This window comes from Brassica napus, chromosome A9, assembly GCF_020379485.1.
Source record: "Brassica napus cultivar Da-Ae chromosome A9, Da-Ae, whole genome shotgun sequence".
NCBI lineage: Eukaryota > Viridiplantae > Streptophyta > Magnoliopsida > Brassicales > Brassicaceae > Brassica > Brassica napus.
Genome location: NC_063442.1, coordinates 33,111,324 through 33,130,211, shown reverse-complemented (window position 1 = coordinate 33,130,211; position 18,888 = coordinate 33,111,324). Strand labels below are relative to the sequence as shown.

The window sequence follows — 18,888 nt, the reverse complement described above, 5'->3', positions numbered from 1 at the left end:
CTCAAAATAGAAAGACATACAATATTGCATGCAATGCTCATAATCAACCGTCTTATTTGTTCATATGGCACTACAAGAAAACAGCGTAATTCTGACGGACATTCTGACGGAAAATGAGATCCTCGGAATATTCCGACGAATTTCTTCGGAATATACCGATGAAATACCGAGGAAATCACATTCCTCGGAAAACACCGACGAATATCCGAGGAAATTCCGAGGGATAATAGGATTTAGGTATTTCCTCGGCATAGTCAGAGACTTTTCCGACGATTCAGGGCTTTGCTTTTAGGGTTTCTGTTTCCTCGGAAAAGCCTCGGAATATTCCGAGGAAATTCCGAGGAACACTTGTTTTTCCTCGGAATTTCCTCGGAATATTTCGAGGCTTTTCCGAGGAAGTAGGATTTTTAAACCGAAAACAACGTTTTGCGGTTTGAATAACACTTATAGAACCCCTATTAAGTGTCTTAGACTGATTATAAAGTCAAAAATTTGTTTAAGTGAAACACTTATATAACACTTTTCCAATTGTATGAACGAAATCCCCACAACATAAGAGAAACACTTATACACTTTAATGAACGGTAAAGGGAATACTTACAATTCATTTTGAAATTTTGTTATTTCATGGTTTATGATCATCTATACAAAGATTCCTCAATGGTATGCATTGCATTTGTATAAGAAATGATATAGGGCAAAAAAAGTTGATGTTTTGAAACCCCAAACATGTGTTCCCCGGAATTTCCTCGGAATATTCCGAGGAAATTCCGAGGAACAATATAAATTAATAGAAATACATGCACAGGACATTCCTTTTCCTCGAATTAATGAAAATATTCCGAGGAAATTCCGACGGATATTTAAGTGGCCGTCGGAATTTCCTCGGAATATTTTCATTTAACCGGGCAAACAAGCCGCCAAATATTTCGCGAAAATAGAAATTGAAAATACTGAGGGAATTCCGACGGAAAATATCCGTCGGACCCTAGGTTTTATAAACTCGAAACGCATCTTCTTCCCCATTTCTCTCTTCTTCCTCTCCGGCGACCTCTCTCTCCTTCCGGCGTTCTCCACCTTCTCTCGCGACGATCTCTCCGGCGAATCCTCTCCATTCCCTTACAAATCATGTAAGGACCCTATCCCACTCTCTTAGGTCCTATTTGTTAGGTTTTTAAGTAGATTTGATGATTTTAGAAGTTTTTTGATAGATTTTTGTTAGGGTGATTGGGTAGGATTGTGATTTGTTGTGTAATAGGTTTAGAATTGTGATTTGGTTGTGTTGAATTGATTTAGAACTTTTTTATAAACTGTTTATTATTTTTGTATTTACAAAACGTTTTTTCTATATAAATTCGATTTTACAAAACGTTTTTTGTATATAAATTTGATTTTTGGATTTATAAAAGATGATTTCATATTTCTAAAAATATTTATATTTATTAAAACTAATTTTGTATTTATAAAACATTTTTTTGATTTATAAACACTATTTTTTTATTTTTGTATTTATAAAAACTATTTTTAAATATACAAAACGTTTTTGTATATAAATTCGATTTTTGGATTTATAAAAGATGATTTCATATTTTAAAACTAATTTTGTATTTATAAAAAAAATTTTTATTTATAAACACTATTTTATTATTTTTTGTATTTATAAAAACTATTTTGTATTTATAAAAAGATGATTTCATATCTATAAAAATATTTATATTTATAAAACTATTTTTTTTATTTATAAAACATTTTTTTATTTATAAACACCATTTTATTATTTTTTGTATTTATAAAAACTATTTTGTATTTATAAAAAGATGATTTTTTATCTATAAAAATATTTATATTTATTAAAACTAATTTTGTATTTATAAAACATTTTTTTTATTTATAAACACTATTTTATTATTTTTTGTATTTATAAAAACTATTTTGTATTTATAAAAAGATGATTTCATATTTATAAAAATATTTATATTTATTAAAACTAATTTTGTATTTATAAAACATTTTTTTTTATTTATAAAAACTATTTTATTATTTTTTGTATTTTAAATATGTTTTCTATTTCAATTTTAATTTTATATTTTCGAATTTCAATTTAAAAAAATAAATTTATAATTTTTTTTTTAATTTTGGAAATATTCCGAGGAAGTGTATCCCTTGGGATTTTCCGACGACATATTCCTTTCCGAGGATTTTCCGACGAACGAACTGGTGGTCCTCGGAGTTTCCTCGGAAATTCATTTCCTCGGAATTCCGTCGGAAATATCCGAGGGATTTCCGAGGAAAATTGAATTTCCGAGGACTTGTTTCGTCGGTATATCGTCAGAATAACGTTATTCCGACGACATACCGACGATTTTTTTCCCTCAGTATGCCGCTGATTTCTTGTAGTGTGGCCATGGAATCTCCAGTTCGGTTAGTAAAATATTAAATGAGTTTGTATACGCTGATGAAAAAAATGCATTCCACTTGCACATGTAACTTATTCTTTGACACCAATTATTCTTTTATTAGGCTCTTTACACATGGCATGGTCTCGTTTCCGGTTCAGTTGGGAACATGATTTTTTGTTTGGTTAATAAATGGCGACATGGGTTGCTGATTGGGGACATATCAGTTCACATATAACAAGCATATGTAAATGAAGTATGGGATTTTTCGCTTGTATGATTATTAAGACTACATTGCATCGCTATCATAGTGGACCACTAATTGTCAAAAACATATACCTGAGTTAAGTACATCAATGAAATAACTGATGATATAGATTGAAACGCAAACTTATTCCAAAACGTGAAATAAACATGTGAAATCAATTTCGTAAACTGAACCAATAAGTAACCATATGTACCTAACGATTTCCATAAATTTTCTAGGTGAGCAGTGCAGATAACACATAATCGTAGCCAATGGGCCAGCTTACTCTCTTAGACTGATCGGACTGCACGTGAAAAATGCGCGGATTTACTCAACAAATATCCAACGTTTTCCATGAGTTGATTTATAGGCTAAATTTAATTACTTTAAAAATTTTAAAATATTATAAAATATTAAATTATTAAGGTAATTTTTTTTGTTTCTACTTTCACTCGTAAAAACCTCTTTAAACTTAGTAAGTTGTGTTTTCATATATGATTTTTGATTTTCTATTTTGATGTGAATATTATTTAGGAAATAAAGAGGTTTGGATGGGCAGCTAAGCTATTCATAGTATGTATATCCCCACCAAGGAGATTCATCATTAAACCTATTTCTCGCCATATCTGGTAATTCATTTTTCTATACATTTATACATGACAAAATGGTTTGAGATAGACATTAGACATACAAGCTTTGATCCGTTTTAACATCTCTAAATGATAGTATAAAACCCCAACAAAATCGAATATCTTAAGATGTATAAGCGGTGGTTCATTCGCATCACATGGATGTAAATAACCAAGATCTGAAAAGAATATATTAAATCTGACTAATCGTTCAACATTTCATAAAAGTTTTCACTTTTGATGTCAAAAAAAGTTTCCACTTAAGGAGGAAAGCACTATATAACAACAATTGATTCCCCGTATTAACGTTAATCATATAATCAATACTATTAAAAGGGAAGTAATCTTAAAAAATCTACCTATAAAGTTGTTCGGACCCTTTGATGATCATTATTTTTTAGTTTTACCTTAAACTTAGACTAACAATATGTTACCATGTATTTCTCTAACAATAATTTATTCAATTCCTTTATTTATTCAAATATCACTCCTACATCTTAATCATTACTATTACTATATTTACCATTTTGACTTTTAATCATAAAAACATTGAAACTAATGTTTTATATTATCACTTTTATCATATAATATACTGTATGATTTAAAGGAAGAGAAGTTACACGACATATATGTGTACATTCTAACTTCCTCTTTCCTTTATAATAATGTAATCATATCATATATAAACTTTCCTACTAAAATCTCATACTATATACTAAACTTTCAACTGTCTATAGTTTGATAGATATTTTCATATTTAAATATGAGTTTTCTAAAAATATTTTATCAACCATGTTTTTGTACAATAACATTAAAAATCTATATCAAAAGGTTGTTGGACCCGATATGAACGTAATGAGTCCACATCGGTTCGGGTATTTAGGATCCTAAGAAAATTCGAAATATCTAAAAAAACTGAAAAATATCTGAAACACGAAAAGTACTTGAAACTCTAAACAAATAGTCAAAAAAATTCAAATACCTAAAAATTCAAATCTTATTCAAAATCTGCCACTGAACTGAAAATACCCAAAATTTTATCCAAATACCCAAATTTTTTTTACTTTGAAAATTTACCTGAAATCAAAAACTATAATCGTAAACTAAAAATCTAAAAAAAATATCCATAATGCTGGAAACATATTCGAAATATCTAAATATACCTAATAAACACAACATATTTATGATCGGGTCTAGGGTAGGATCCAGACTCAAACAAAGACATACAGATCCAAAAAACCCCCAAATATGTTATCTTCTCTGGACCTGAACTAAACCTATATTTCCGGGTCGGTTCGGTTTGTTTTTTTTATCCGGATATAATTCTCATGCGTAAAAAAAATTTACGTAAAAATGTACATATAAAATATCAAATAAACTAATTCATAGATTATATAACTGTTAAAAATTATATTTTCGATATTATAAAACTTTGTATTATAGTATAATCCAAAAAATCTGCGCTTTCCAAGCGCGGGTCAAAATCTAGTTTTCTTTTAAAATATTAAGGGACCTGTTTTTTTGTGTGGTCCAATTTGGGTCTGAAACCAATTTTCTTAGAAGGCGACGTCGTAGCTGTGGTTATTGATTTATTCACACATCAAGTTGTCAAGGTATTATTTCAAATATTGTTCACATCAAACGCATTTTTAAATAATACAATCCCATAATTTCTTATTAGACACTCCAATTAATTTGGAGACGATATTTTTTTTCTTCATTTGTTTACTTCTCTATTTATTGCCATGTGAGATACTTCTCTTCCCCATGTCCAACTTCAACCCCATAAATACGATCCTCGCTTCATCCTTCCTTTTGTGTTTCTTTAGATACTTGGAAATAACTTAACGGCATCAAGAAACGGGCGTTACTGTCGACCTGACAAAATGCCTTGTCTTTACATTACTACAAACGTGAATATGGAGGGCGTTGACACCGATGCGTTCTACTTGGAAGTCACGAAAGCCGTCGCTTCCATCGTCGGACGGCCTCAGAATGTAAGAACCTCTCTTTGCGTATGATTCTTCTTCCCTTTAGAACAATTCCTTTTTTTTACAAAAAAAAAAAATACAATTCCTTTAAGTTTTTGGAGCAGAAGATGCATCTTGTTTAACTCATCTGATGCATATTGTCTCTTAATTTCGATGAGCTCGATTATGTCTCTTCATTTTATAGTTTTCCACACCAATTGAAATTTGTTATTGTACAATGTCTATTACATCTCTTAATATTCTCCTTTTTCTAAATACACACTCAGTTACTTATTTTCTCCCATTAATATATTGTATAAATGAAAAGAGTTTTGTTTTTTAATATATAAAAGAGAAGGCACTGGGAAAGATATTTGAGGCAAGTGTAGAACTTTTATGTTTCGCTTGAATATTTATAAATGCTATAAAATGATTATTAATTTCATTTGGATGAAATGACAAAGCATTGTTTACTAGGTTCGCTTAAATTGGCATCTTGACAAAGAGATAATTCTTATAATTAAAAACAGAGTCAACATCATCATTTTTATTCTGTAAGATAGTTTTATATGTATAATAATTGAAATGTTAACGATTAGATCTTGCTTGCCTATCATGTGAATTGTGGTGCCTATATTGAAACCCAAAGAACAATAGCATGGCCAAGAATTTTTCCCTCACAACAATGATTTTTTTGTGTTTAGGAGATAAGAAATATTTTCAAATTGTAGTCTATTAAACACAAATATGTTTATTGCAGTTGGTGATGGTGGTGCTGAAGGGATCAATAGAGATAGTGTTCGGTGGGAACAAAGAAGCAGCTGCATATGCAGAGATTGTGTCTATGGGAGGCATCACTAAACAAGTTAAGAGACAGCTTATCGCGACCGTTGGTTCTATTCTACATTCTCATTTTTCTATTCATCCTACTCGTTTTATCTTAAAAGTTTTTGATATGCAAGCTTTGCCTCTTCTTTCTAAGCTATAGTTTTATTATCTGTTTATTGTTCATCAAACAAAAAAATTAAATGATTGGTTGGTATCATTCGAGTTAACGACCATATACACATCAATATATCGTTTCTTATCTTTATTTGTTATTTGATCTTATACAAGCTTGATTATTAAACTATTATATCATCATTCGAAATCTTGAACACATAATCTTATTATACAACTTGAAAGAAAACATACCGATCGAGACTCGAGAGATGTCCTAATCCGAGAGTCTGACTGAGTCTTTGGACTCGGTCATAATTTCATTTTCTTGTATATAATTACTCTTAACAATTGTTTATTAGAGAACTAGTCTCCATTTTGAAGATAGATTGTGAAAAATTTTGGAATCTTGAAGTTTCCTGTTTATAATCGTTTATTTTACATAAGAACAGATATGAATGGAATTATTTTACTATAGACGACAAAACATTTCTCAAAAGAAAAACGAAAGAAAAATCACAAGTTGTATATTTCTCTTTTTGATTGGGACCAATTGGTACACACGTTGTTGATATGGGCCACATTAGAGTGGTATCTTCACAGTGGGATCAAACAAAAGATCCCAGAAGATAGCAAGATATGAGATTTCAAGATGCAAAGTATGGAAGCATGGGAATGATGGTATCGTTAGTCACCGACACTAATGATAAGTCACTCTAATACAAGATGAAGAAAACTAATTATAAAAAAACATGAAGAAAAATACAAGAATCAACTAGAAACTAAATCCATTAGGTGCGATTGCGGCTTATATCATTTGAGATATGAAACAAATGAATGTTGATTTATTGGTGACACCGGGAAAGCACTTAAATGATAAATAAAGTGGTCTCGAAATCATCACAACTCTGGAAACAAGATATGCAGGCGCCTAATTGTTTTTAGAAAATCTTCATACGTCTCTAAGAGGTTCCCAGAAAAAACACAAGTCACTCTTATTTACCTGCGAGGGAAATGGATGATCAGTGATCCCCACTATTAGTGAGATCTTCAATTTTTAGTATTATACACATTTATTACAGTGAAAGGATATCAGAAACATATAAATATTTGTTTGCAAGGCACAGCAATCTGCGACTGCGACCAGCAACCAAATGTTATTATTTTTGTTGTCGAAGATTCCTGCGATTTGAGACCTCCAACTGCGACATATGACTAGTCGTTGGTCGTAAGTTGTTGTTTTCGTTGTTGTGGGACTAATAGCACGATCAGGTTGCATCGTAATCGAAAGTTGTTGTTTATTTGTTGTTGAACGACTGAGCAATCGCAAGTCTCTATTTTAAGTGGTTAAAAAATTAGTGACTAAATTGCGACGCAAGTGAAAGAATTATGCAACGACCAAATGTTAAACAGGGTCATAAATACTAAGGTTTGTTACCGTAGAGTAATAAAGTGAAATAATATATAGCGATAAAAAGTATGGAATGATAAAAAAGAAACTAGAGTAAATGAGAATAAAATGAATAATTGTAAAATATTTTATTTTTTTATCAAGATTTTACTTTAGGTTTAACTTTAAAAAGTGTGATTGTTTGGTTGATTTAAAGTAAAGTTAAGAGTTAATTTTTTTTAAGTTGTTACTCTAAAAATAAAGAAAGTAGTTATACCATTTTATTTGAATTTTAATGTATTTTCTTGTTTGGGTGTAAAACTGTTTTTCTTCTATTTGAAGTTGAACCTCTTATAAAAATGTACAAATAAACAAGATGTTTGTGTTATTCTAATATTTTGTTCTCTTTATTACTCTGTAAAATTTTCACTTCACATAAAAAGTGAAAATCTTACTTAGAATATAAGATGGAGTTACTATTTTTATGTAATTGGTGAAAATAGAGTAACTGAGAGTAAAGTTATCTCTCTTAATTTTATTCTAACTTAAGCAAAAAATCACACCATTAATTAATGGCTTAATTAATTAATTATATATATGCATATATATTATTAACCAATTAAGCTAACAAAAATATTAAAAATCATAAATCATATAAAGGGGGTGATTGGTTGAGTTGTAACTTTAGAAATTTACTTTAGAATTTTGTCTGTAGGATTTTTTGATTTAGCTTTAAGAGCTGTACCTTTAAAATTTTCTACAGCCAAAAAGATGGAGCTTTAGAAAATAAGACTTTTATAGCTAGTTTTTTTTGTTTTTTGGCTGTAGCTTTAATTTTTTGGTTGTAGCTTTAAAAAGTAATGTAAAGCATGATTGGTGATTTTAAAGCTGTAGATAAAAATTAAAGCTAAAGTCACTTGCTAAATCCCAACCAATCACCCCCAAAGTCTAATCTAACAGTGTGACATCATATATGACACGCATTTAAAAAAAAATTGAGGTAATATCTTGTAACATGTTAATAATGTTCTTGGATGCAGTTGCAACCAAACTTTCTTAACTTTCTCTGCATCCACAAAATTCACTTCTTTGTATGCCGAAGTCATTAAGCGTCCTTACTCAATTACTGAGTTTGTGAAAAAGAACATTACCTATATGTATGTACTATGTACAGAGTCGTGCGAACACTTACTGATGCCCCAAGCAATAGTTTTTTTTTAATAAAAACCTACGAACATTAGTTCTAAACAAAAACTATGAACATATCTACAATACTAAAATTACTGTAGTTTAGTGTGAGAGTAGAGCTTGTGGGGAAAATCTTTTAATTTACAAAGTTTTCTTAGCAATTAACAATTGTTTCAATATTTTGTAATTGGTTTCAATATTTTGTAATTGGTTTCTTAAAAAATCATGTTTTCATTTTAATCTAATTTTTTTTCTTACACATAAAGCTACTAACGATATTACGTTTTATAGTTATTTATATAAGAAATGCTTTTAATTACTTTTTGTAAAAAGAAAACTGCCCTAAGCGAGTGTTTTTTTTCCTCAAGTGAACATGGCTCTGACTAAGGAGTAAACAAATTTATTAAGCATGGGCAAAAAAATCAGAACACAAGATCCAAACCAAACCTGAGCCAAAAATATATAAATATATATATATCTGACTTGAAATGTAAAAATACTCCAATAGATCATGCAGGATGGTATAAAACATATTCAAAACCAAAGTGTTATTAATCGAATTCGAACGAATAATTCAAAAAAATTTTGAAAGTTCGAATAGCCCAAAAAACACTCAACCCTAAGTTCCGAATTAGTATTCCAAATAAGTATTTGAGATCAAATAAATATCTCAAATACTCAGTTTCATATATATATATATTTTTTTTTTTGATATAATATCTAAAGATAAATATCTATACTTTTAAAACAGAAACATTAAAAATATACTTACAAAAAGTTATATATAGTTGGACCATTACAATTATTTAACTTCTAATTATTTTGCATACAACAAAGTTAGTTATTAAATATATACTATAACTTAACATGTTATTTAAATATTTTCAAAATAAGACATCTTAAAAGATATTCTTAAGTATCTTTATAGAATTGTATTTTAATAATATCTTTAAAGAATTTTAATTAAAATATAATTTTTTTTTAAATCTTCACTTTTAAATAACTAAAATTCTTTATTAATATTAAATAATAGTATGAATGAATATTAATTCATTTCTTTTTTATAGAACAAGAAATTACACTTCTTTAATATTTATATATACATAATTCATATTCATAATTAAATTACCACACCAATTAATAAATATAAAATAATTTAATCCTTTTATCAAATATATCATAAATTATAATATTAAATAATTAAATATACATAATAACATATATTTATGAATTTTACAACATACTTCAATTTACTAAACAAAATAATAAAGTAATATATTTAGAATAACAAATAATTTTTATTTAATATCATATTTAAATTAGGATTTTAAAATATAATTTAATATATTTTAATTTTATAAAAACAAAATACTTAATTCAGTTGATATTAATATTATTCAGATGATAAATAACCTATAGTTTATTCTGATGATGCAAATACATCAATTGTAAACTGAACAAACCGAATTTAGTTGATATTATTATTATTTAATATGTTTTCATAGGTATGTAAATATTTATCAATTATGAGAGGGTTGAATGACATATAGTCAATTTATATTTTAATTTAAAACTTTAAAATATAAGTAAAATCAATACGAAGCGGGTTTTATAAATGAAATATCTTATTTTCATGAAATTATATTTATATAAGTTTTAGTTAGTTATATATACTTATATCATTTTTGTATAAAATACATATGCATAAAATTTCTAACAATTACTAAATACTTTTTTTCGAATAAAAATTAGTTCCGCGATCAAAATCTAATTTAAAACTTAAATTAGTATTTCAAATATTCAATTCATATTTTTTTCATATGTTATCCAAAAATATTTGAACCCAAACCGAGATAACTTGAACTCGAAATTAATATGGTTACAAAATGAATATTGGCAAGAGTTACAAATTATACGTGAACCCAAAATATTATTAACCGAACCTGAGTTGTATTAACATAATATCCAAATAAGACTTATAAGACTGAACTTTAAAACCTGAAAAACTCAACCGCCCTAAATCTTGCAAAAAAAAAATTTACAAACATCAGGTTTTACATTTTCTTCCTTGGTAATCAGGACCGGCTTAAGGCATGGAGCAAAAAGGTGTGGATCTCGAGCCTAAGCATTTTTAACAAAATTAATGGTAAAGAGGGGTTCGAATTTTTTAAAAATAATTAGGGATAAAGGCCCAAAATATTTAAAATGCTCATATGTACATGTAAAATTTTTTCTGTCCAAAAGCCCGTATATATTTTGAGCCGGCCCTGTTGGTAATGTGGAAAAATAATCCCATTCGTAATGATTTGGTTAATGATTTTAGAATGTGAATGAAGTGTAAATTGTGTCAATCTAAAAATCACTAGAAAAATGATGTCGATTAGACGTTGCTTTGATTGTGTCTGCTTTAACTTTTCTTTGAGTTAAATATGCATGCTTTAATTTTAAATGGGTTGTCTTATCTCATCATACTATGGATATCGCACGATACAAACCAAATCTTGAAATAATTTTCCGTGGGAATAGAGATATTGATATGTTTTTGTGGTCATATACAACCTGCTAATTCACACCTAATCCAGTATTGAGTAACAGAAAGGCGTACCTTTTTAAAAGTAATATACAACTCACTGATCCACACTTAACCGAATAATTCTAGTCACTTTAATTACCAAACTCACATTACGGTCTCAAGCGATCGAGATGAAGAGGAACACGCTTTCTAACTAGTGCCATATCCAGTTAAGTGAGAGACTTTATCAAAGTAAAGAGTACTTGACTATAGTTATGCGTTTTCAATGGAGCTGTTTTCAAGTAAAAAACTCAAAATCACCATTGAAGTCTCGAGAGGACAAAGAGAGAGACAGACAAGACACAGACCAAGTGCGACTATCTGTAAAAATTGACCTCATTTTTTTTGTTCTGTTTGAATTTGTGACTACCAAAACGATTCTACATCTTCTTGGTGGTTCTCAACTTCACCTGCCGCAACATATTACTTCCCAGTCCCATCCCCTGAGCCCTTTACTTTCCTGCAAAATCACAAAGTGTGCCATATGATTCCCTTTTTCATGGCAATTGTTAAGATTATGCAGCTTAAAATTTGGTGTGAGATTAACATCTTATCCCTTTGCAATCTCAGCAAACTACAGAAACAAAAGACTTACTTGAGCCAGTGATTCGGAGAAGGGTGTTCAAATGGATTGTCTTGAGCAGATCCAGTTGGACTCCTGTACTCCGCTGCACTGTTCAAGAGAATGCTTTCTGTTTGTACGCTATAAGAAAAAGGACTCTCCGTGCCAGATAATGCAGGGAAGAACATATTCTGCGACCAAGGATCATGGTTGCTTGGACCACCAGTAATGGGGCTGAATACGCTGTTTTGGTGATCACTTTCAGGACTGTCCCTATGTGAATAAGCATCCTCTTTTGCAAATAATGAGGATGTTATATGATGAGGCACATGATGCATACCACTTTCCTCGTTAGCTCTAGCTGTCTCTGAAGGTATGATCCAGTTTGCTGACCCACCAACTAAACCAAGACCAGTTTGGCCAAGGGGGCTCTTCCACATTTGCCAGCTTCCGTCGTTAGCTTGTTTTTCATCCGCAGCCCGTGATTTGGACAAAGGAGATTCTATTGGCGACGGCTTGCTGATTTCACATGTAGGTGAATTCTTCATTGCACGGTGTTTTGCCAGTCCTATTCCAGTTTCATACCCAGCCCTTAGATCAAGAGATTTTGAAACAGGTCCCAGTAGAGATATAGGATCCGGAACATAACACGGATCTTCAAAATGTTCATCTTCGCCAGGTTGAGCGAAAGCAATCTCTGTTGGAGGTGAGAAACCTAAACTACAGGTAGTGGATCCACTAGAGCACACTGGTATGGCGAAAGGTGATGGGAGGCCAAAACTGATGGGATTGTCAAAGGTTCGTATTGAAGAAACTTGACTGGATACATGTGAGGTCTGAGAAGCTTCCTGGGGCTTTGTACTAGGTCTACTTATAGTACTAACACTCGAGGAAACAGGAACAGAAGTTGAACGGGCAAACAGTTGGTGCCATGCCTTTCTAGGTTCTCTTGTCGGCATTGGCTCAGTAACAACCTATGGAAAAAGCATCGGATTTTCAGTTATAGCAGAATGTGAACTTTTGAAATCACGTAAAGCAGAAAACAGAACTTTCAGAGAGATTATATCTCTAAAAACACTAGTTTACTCATAACAATACTCTAAAATAGTATGTGGGATTTTGGAAAGGACACTTACTGAACGATTAGCATTCGTCTCCACTTCATTAAGAAAAGATTTCACAGCCACGAGTTCAGGAGGATTAGTATGAGCAGAGGCATGAAAATTATCTGCAGAACCGATGGGTTTATTTTCCTTTGCGCTAGTAGCAGACGTAGTAACGCCTCTCCCAAATAAACGGCTATCACTGAAAGCCTTAGAAGAAGATAAGATTGTACCCTTCATTCGATCAAAGTACCGACCGCCAGATTTTGTATCGTTACTAGTGGCATTATTCTCTACACCATGTCCATATCTCTTTTCCATGTTGGAGCCCCTATCATGTTCCAGATGATCATTCTTATCAACACTGCGCTTCTGCGCGGTTTCCTTTCCTGTTTTCTTGTCATGCTCTTTACCATCAGAACTGCACTTACTTGAGGCTTTATCCCTCTCTTTCCTTCTCTCCTGACGCTTCTTTTCCGCCTCTTTGATGATTTTCTCCTTGGCAGCCAGTACTACTTTGCTGCATTTCTCGGCCTCATCTCTCAGCTTTCTCCGTTCTTCCACTAGTCTTGCAACTTCTTCTCTTTGTTTTCTCTCTTCCTCCTCTGAAAGCTCCTTCTCCAGTCTAGCTTGTCTTTTCTCCTCCGCTTTTCTACGTGCCTTTTCTATCCTACTCTCGTGATAGCTGGACCCATTCTCACCCTGTTTAGCCAGTAACCGTCTCTGCTCAGGGTCAAGTGATGAATCATCAACTGAGCTAAACCTAAAAATCTTTCTCCAGAGCCACCTAATGCTCATAAAAAGAGAAGTCAGCAGCCTGCAAGCAAAAACAACACCACCAGAATACGAATTCTCCACCAAACAATTTTCATCTCCATCAAATGTATCACCACCATTAGTCCGCCAATAGCTTGACCTGTTACTCAACGTGCTGCTCTCACACCACTCTTGCCTGTTTAAACATCCGTGCTCACTCCATCCCTTCCCATTCAAAATCTTTCCACTTCTTCCAACAAGCTCCTTCAAAATCCCTGAACCAGAAATCTCTAACCCGGGCATATCTAAAACAGGCCTCTTCGATATATGCCCACAATACGAACACATGAATTTTCCACCACCTGGATTCTGATCCCTATAAGGCGTGGAGCAGTTACGGCAACGCCTAGTCGCATTTTTCTTCAGCTTCTGTAGTTCAATAGCCTCTAGTCTCGCTCTCTCCCTAAGCCTAGCATTTCTCCTCACACGCCACGTGGAAAGCTGAGGCATCAAAACCTCGTACCAGAAGAGAGTAACCAGTAGCACAAACACACAAGCAAGCCTCGGGGAAGTAATCTCGAAACGAAAAGCAGGTGGAAGAAGCTGAGAGAGAGCCCACAGTCCAATCAAAGGTATAACAAACCAAGGCAGCATGGTTGCAACCTGACGAGACCACTTTTGAATAACGCACAATATACACATTATCCTCTCAAAGCCGTCGTCCCCTTCTCAGAAAACCCCTAGACAGGAATCACAAACCCTAATCTTATTATGAGGTCGTAGTCAAGATGATAGCGCCTTGGAGAATCAACAAGATACCTAACGCAAACGAGGACAATGGAATCAATTAGAAAGACCGCCAAGCACGCAAATGGAATTTGATTAGGTTAAACGCATGTACGGAGCGAAACCATTGTGAATCAATCGAGAGAGGTCAGGAGACTTACCATTGAAGCAAAACGTCGGCAGAAGAAAGAAAGAGAGCTTCGAAATTGGGGAAGATGTTGATGATGTCGAAGTTCGAATACAACCTTCACGATTCCGATCGAATTCGTGTTGAATTACTTCCTTCGATTTTTGCCAGCGACGAAACCCTAAATGAGAAAAAAAGATTTGAGAAGAAGAAGAAGAAAAGGAAAAGAAATGATAAAAAGAGGGCACAAATGTGAAATATGGAACGAACCGGGTGGGTATTCGGGTCAGGGTTGGGCCCCACATATAGCAGCGCAGTAGTAAATGAATTTCACCTTTTACCAAATTGCTCCATTGATTTTCTTTCATCAACATCATTTATTAAACAGATCAGATTTTGGATATCATATTTTCATCATAAACAGGTAACTTAATGTTTCAGAATATAAATGGCTAAATAAATGACATGATATCTTATCTATTTTGTAAACGTGGTAACATATTGTTACTGAATTCAAATAAATGACAAGATTTCATTTTTAAGGTATCTAAGATTGCTTTGACCTATGTTGCATGGAAACTCGGTTGAAGATCCGTTTCACGTTTCGGAATCGAAATCTCTCGAAAACTCGCAGAAACGCACTGGAAACTCGTTTAGTTTGGAAATTTAGTGAAAACTTGCGTTTCTATTTTGGAAACACGTCTTTTTATTATGAAAATGCTAAAACTTTCCAATTAGTTATGTCTTGATTTTATGACTTTTATTTTAGTTAAACTATATAATATTTAATACTGGATTTTTGTTATTTTGAATTTTTATATGATTTTGATGTTTAATGATTACTTATTTTATTTCCGTATGATTAAATATAATGGCTATTTGTTTATTTGTATTCTAAGATATACTAAATATAATAAAAATAAATGCAAATATTAATCAGTTACATATATATATACATATCTAATACTATAAAGAAGAGCGTGACTCTCTTCTCCTCTTGCCAGCTCAGAAAATAAGGGAAGGAGAGTGCGCCACGTGTCGTGTATTTATAACGGGCTGTATCCTTTAGACCGTAAATCATAAGACCTTTTGTTTTGCTGGGCCATTTCTTTCTCAATCCCATGATATGCTGAATTCTTCTTCGCGTCTTATCATCTTTCATCTTCTTCGTCGAGATACCAGTAACCGATTTATCATCTTTACGCCATCAATTAATCGATCACCTACGATCTAGATTCAATGTGAGATTTATGTAATCCAAGGCGGTGGAGTTCGACTATAAAAAGGTATGTTTTCCTCTTTTCAGAAACTACATCTCATTCATTCTAAACTCACGAGTTAACAAAAGATTGTGTGCTATGGCTAACATTTTGGTCCTCCGCTCTGATCTGCAGACCGGCCGCTCCTCCTCCACCGTCAAAGTTCGCTTGCTCCGCTTCTGGGAGACCAGAAACGTCTGCCGTGGTGGAGAACTCATGGGAGTCCACATTCTCCTACTTGATTCTCAGGTTATGTATTAGATCCGTATTTTGTTTTGATTTCAACGGTTCAAATCTGCACACTTATTTGCCGTCCTGAATCCATATTATAATTGTTAGTTTGTGTTTTTAGTTATATGTTATCTATTTCACACCGACAACTTTTCAGCTTTTCATGATTGTTGTGTAAATATTTGATGTTCAAACGTTTTTACCGTCTGAGTAAATTCACTGCTTCACATCTTTAGACAACTCCGCTGCCTTGAATTTAGATTCTGTTAAACAATTACATGTTTAATCATTTCCACCGTACAAGATTTTTTTGATTTTGTTAATTATATCTGTGTTTATGGTTCACGTTCAGTCGACCATGATGCCGGCGACTGTGAGTGTCAACAGTCTTGCGACACACCAGCCTAATCTGGAGGCGGGTTCGGTCTACTCTCTAACCGGTTTTGATGTCACACGATGTAACCAGAATTACCGTCTGTCAGACTCTCCCCTATTGGTCCGGTTTAGCGACTCAACCTCTTTCAAGAAGGTCACCGAACCGGCTGTTCCAATACCTCTAGAATCATTCCGCTTTCGTAACCACAGTGAGATGCTTGGTCTTGCGAGCATCGTGACCCTCCACAGGACGAGAATCATGTTATGGCGACAATCAAGATGGAGAAGTAAGTCTTTTGAGCTTTGTTATCTTCACAATTATTTGGACTTGCTAACTACATTCTCCTTACTGTTCTGTCTTCGCATGATACAGTGACATGTCTGTGACTATGAGCCTCTTTGACGCCCAGGCTGTTAAGATTCATAATCAACTCGAGAAGATGGGAGTTGATCCAAGGGTTGTCGTTGCAACCAGTGTGAATCCAAAAATGGTGGGAGGTAAGCAACCAGTTTGACACAAACATGGCTAGCTTTGTAATGATGTCGAGATCATATATACCCTATTCATAATGCATGTTGTATGTTTTTGAATGCCACATGCGGCACACACATATATTTCAACAAGGAAACAGAAACAGAAACAGGGGAAAGATTTTTCTTCAGGTAACATTTTGAGAGTCATTACTTTTAAACATGAGCTGGTTATAGTAGTTCCGAACTATACATGGGTATGTCTAAGGACATTGTTATCTTCATGAGCAGGTTGGTTGCACAAGTCACTGGGCTCACGCCAGTAGCTCCACTGCTGAAGAGTTATGCTAAGGTATACCTCCCTAGATCGATCTTCACTCATGGCCAGTTGTATGTAACTTTATCTCGAGTGACATCACCGGAGGGGCTCAAGATATTGGAAGGATTCATCTGATTCAGACGGTGCGGCCGGAGTAAAAAATGTAGTCTGAGATCTTCAAGGGCCTCAGTGACACCAAGGTTTACATTGAACTGATTTTGTTAGTATGTTATTTCTGATTCGGATTGTTTTCAACTACTGACTAAATCGATATGATTGCAGGCAAAGAACGCAGTGTGGACTTGAACATCCACAAATCGTGTAGTTTTTTACTGCAATTTTATTCCACCTTTTACAGTATTGCTCTAATCTATCGTATATCCCTCTCTTGAGTAACAACTCCAGGTGAGCTTTATACTATAATTCTCTGTGTCATATTCAATATGCTATGTTCATGCATCAACTGATGAGAACCTATTAATCGCAGTGATGGCAGACAGCGTCGAGTATTAGAAGTTCATAAACTGTATCAGACATTCGCATGGCTGTGAACATAGTGTTTCTTCTGACACACGCAATTAATCCTCTTAGTTAGCTTACTCCACGCTTTACTGAAATGTTAGAATATTTCCAGTTATCTTTTTTTTCTGTCATGACAATCGCGTTTTATAAATCTGGTTTAATAGGTAAATTATGTTACTCCGGTTATTGTTTCAGAAACTCAAAATGTTATCAGAACTCCCAACCATTGGAAGAAAAAATAATGAAAAACATATCAGTCAACAGCATAACGAGCTCAAAAGAACACATGAAGAAGTCACATGCCATGTATGGACCTCCTCAGATGGCGTACAAACATGCTATGAAGATCAACACATGGGATGGACAAGAACTACAACACTCCAAGATGAGTATTTAACATTTAAAAAAAAATCCAATATTGACTTGAGAGTATGACTTAGATTCAAATCAGTAAAAAAAAGACGGTAGATAAAGCCTCGCTATTCCTAGAAGAGAATACGAATGGAACATAGCTTTTAGGTGATCGTAACTCCCTTTCACCTTAAAAAACAATTGATGGTCGTCACTTGCATTGTCAATACATAACAGCTAAACCATAATTTGTAAAAAAAAATTGTTTAGCTCTTTCTTTATCAATAAATAATTAAATATATTTCAAGTAAATGAAGGCAAATAACACAGAAGAAATAACATGCATATTGAATCTAATTTTGCTAATTAATAAAAACCTGTTTGTACTTCCAAAATCCTAAAAATAAATAAATAAACTCCATTTACATTTGAAATTTTATAAATAATATTTTCATCTTATAGAGATATAGAGGAGTGGTGAAGCAGCTTTGATTGCTGCTACGGAACCAATTGGTAGTGTGCCTCAAGAAGGCACGAATGATTTACGTTGAGAAGATATATGTTCGAAGTACTATGTATTTAAATAATGCTTATGCATGAACTTTTCCATTTTACGTATTTGTCTTCTCTGCTTTTGAATTTTTACTCTACTTTGATTTAAACAACATATCTTTTTGTCCTGTTATAAAGAATTT

At 32.8% G+C, this 18,888-nt stretch overlaps 2 protein-coding genes and 1 long non-coding RNA gene across 4 annotated transcripts; 2 read left to right on the top strand and 1 right to left on the bottom strand.

The window, feature by feature from the left end:
• Window positions 1-4,363: 4,363 nt before the first annotated feature.
• LOC106364820 (macrophage migration inhibitory factor homolog) lies at window positions 4,364-6,335 on the top strand. Its single transcript, XM_013804313.3, has 2 exons — window positions 4,364-5,269; window positions 6,003-6,335. The coding sequence occupies exons 1-2, from the start codon at window positions 5,159-5,161 to the stop codon at window positions 6,228-6,230; spliced, it is 339 nt and encodes a 112-aa protein (XP_013659767.2). The 5' UTR covers window positions 4,364-5,158; the 3' UTR covers window positions 6,231-6,335.
• A 5,161-nt stretch (window positions 6,336-11,496) lies between these two features.
• LOC111197808 (stress response protein nst1-like) lies at window positions 11,497-14,910 on the bottom strand. Its single transcript, XM_013807486.3, has 4 exons — window positions 14,700-14,910; window positions 13,030-14,571; window positions 11,927-12,867; window positions 11,497-11,791 (listed from the first exon to the last, which is right to left on the bottom strand). Exons 2-4 carry the CDS (start codon window positions 14,452-14,454, stop codon window positions 11,755-11,757), a joined length of 2,403 nt encoding a protein of 800 aa, XP_013662940.2. The 5' UTR covers window positions 14,455-14,571; window positions 14,700-14,910; the 3' UTR covers window positions 11,497-11,754.
• A 771-nt stretch (window positions 14,911-15,681) lies between these two features.
• LOC106368194 lies at window positions 15,682-18,028 on the top strand. 2 transcript variants are annotated; one of them, XR_007316515.1, is made up of 8 exons: window positions 15,682-15,951; window positions 16,060-16,173; window positions 16,508-16,817; window positions 16,904-17,028; window positions 17,156-17,193; window positions 17,293-17,520; window positions 17,603-17,725; window positions 17,808-18,028. It is a non-coding gene; the product is annotated as an uncharacterized LOC106368194 (long non-coding RNA). The 2 variants fall into 2 exon arrangements; XR_001273988.3 differs by having other exon boundaries at window positions 15,683-15,951; window positions 16,904-17,193.
• Window positions 18,029-18,888: the final 860 nt, after the last annotated feature.

Excerpts from the sequence above, each read along its gene's own strand:
- LOC106364820 (XM_013804313.3), top strand. The coding sequence starts at position 5,159 with ATGCCTTGTCTTTACATTACTACAAACGTGAATATGGAGGGCGTTGAC. Across the intron at positions 5,270-6,002 it reads TCGTCGGACGGCCTCAGAAT|TTGGTGATGGTGGTGCTGAA; the intron begins GTAAGAACCTCT and ends TGTTTATTGCAG.
- LOC111197808 (XM_013807486.3), bottom strand. The coding sequence starts at position 14,454 with ATGTGTATATTGTGCGTTATTCAAAAGTGGTCTCGTCAGGTTGCAACC. Across the intron at positions 12,868-13,029 it reads AGACGAATGCTAATCGTTCA|GTTGTTACTGAGCCAATGCC; the intron begins GTAAGTGTCCTT and ends CTTTTTCCATAG. Across the intron at positions 11,792-11,926 it reads TCTCCGAATCACTGGCTCAA|GAAAGTAAAGGGCTCAGGGG; the intron begins GTAAGTCTTTTG and ends GTGATTTTGCAG.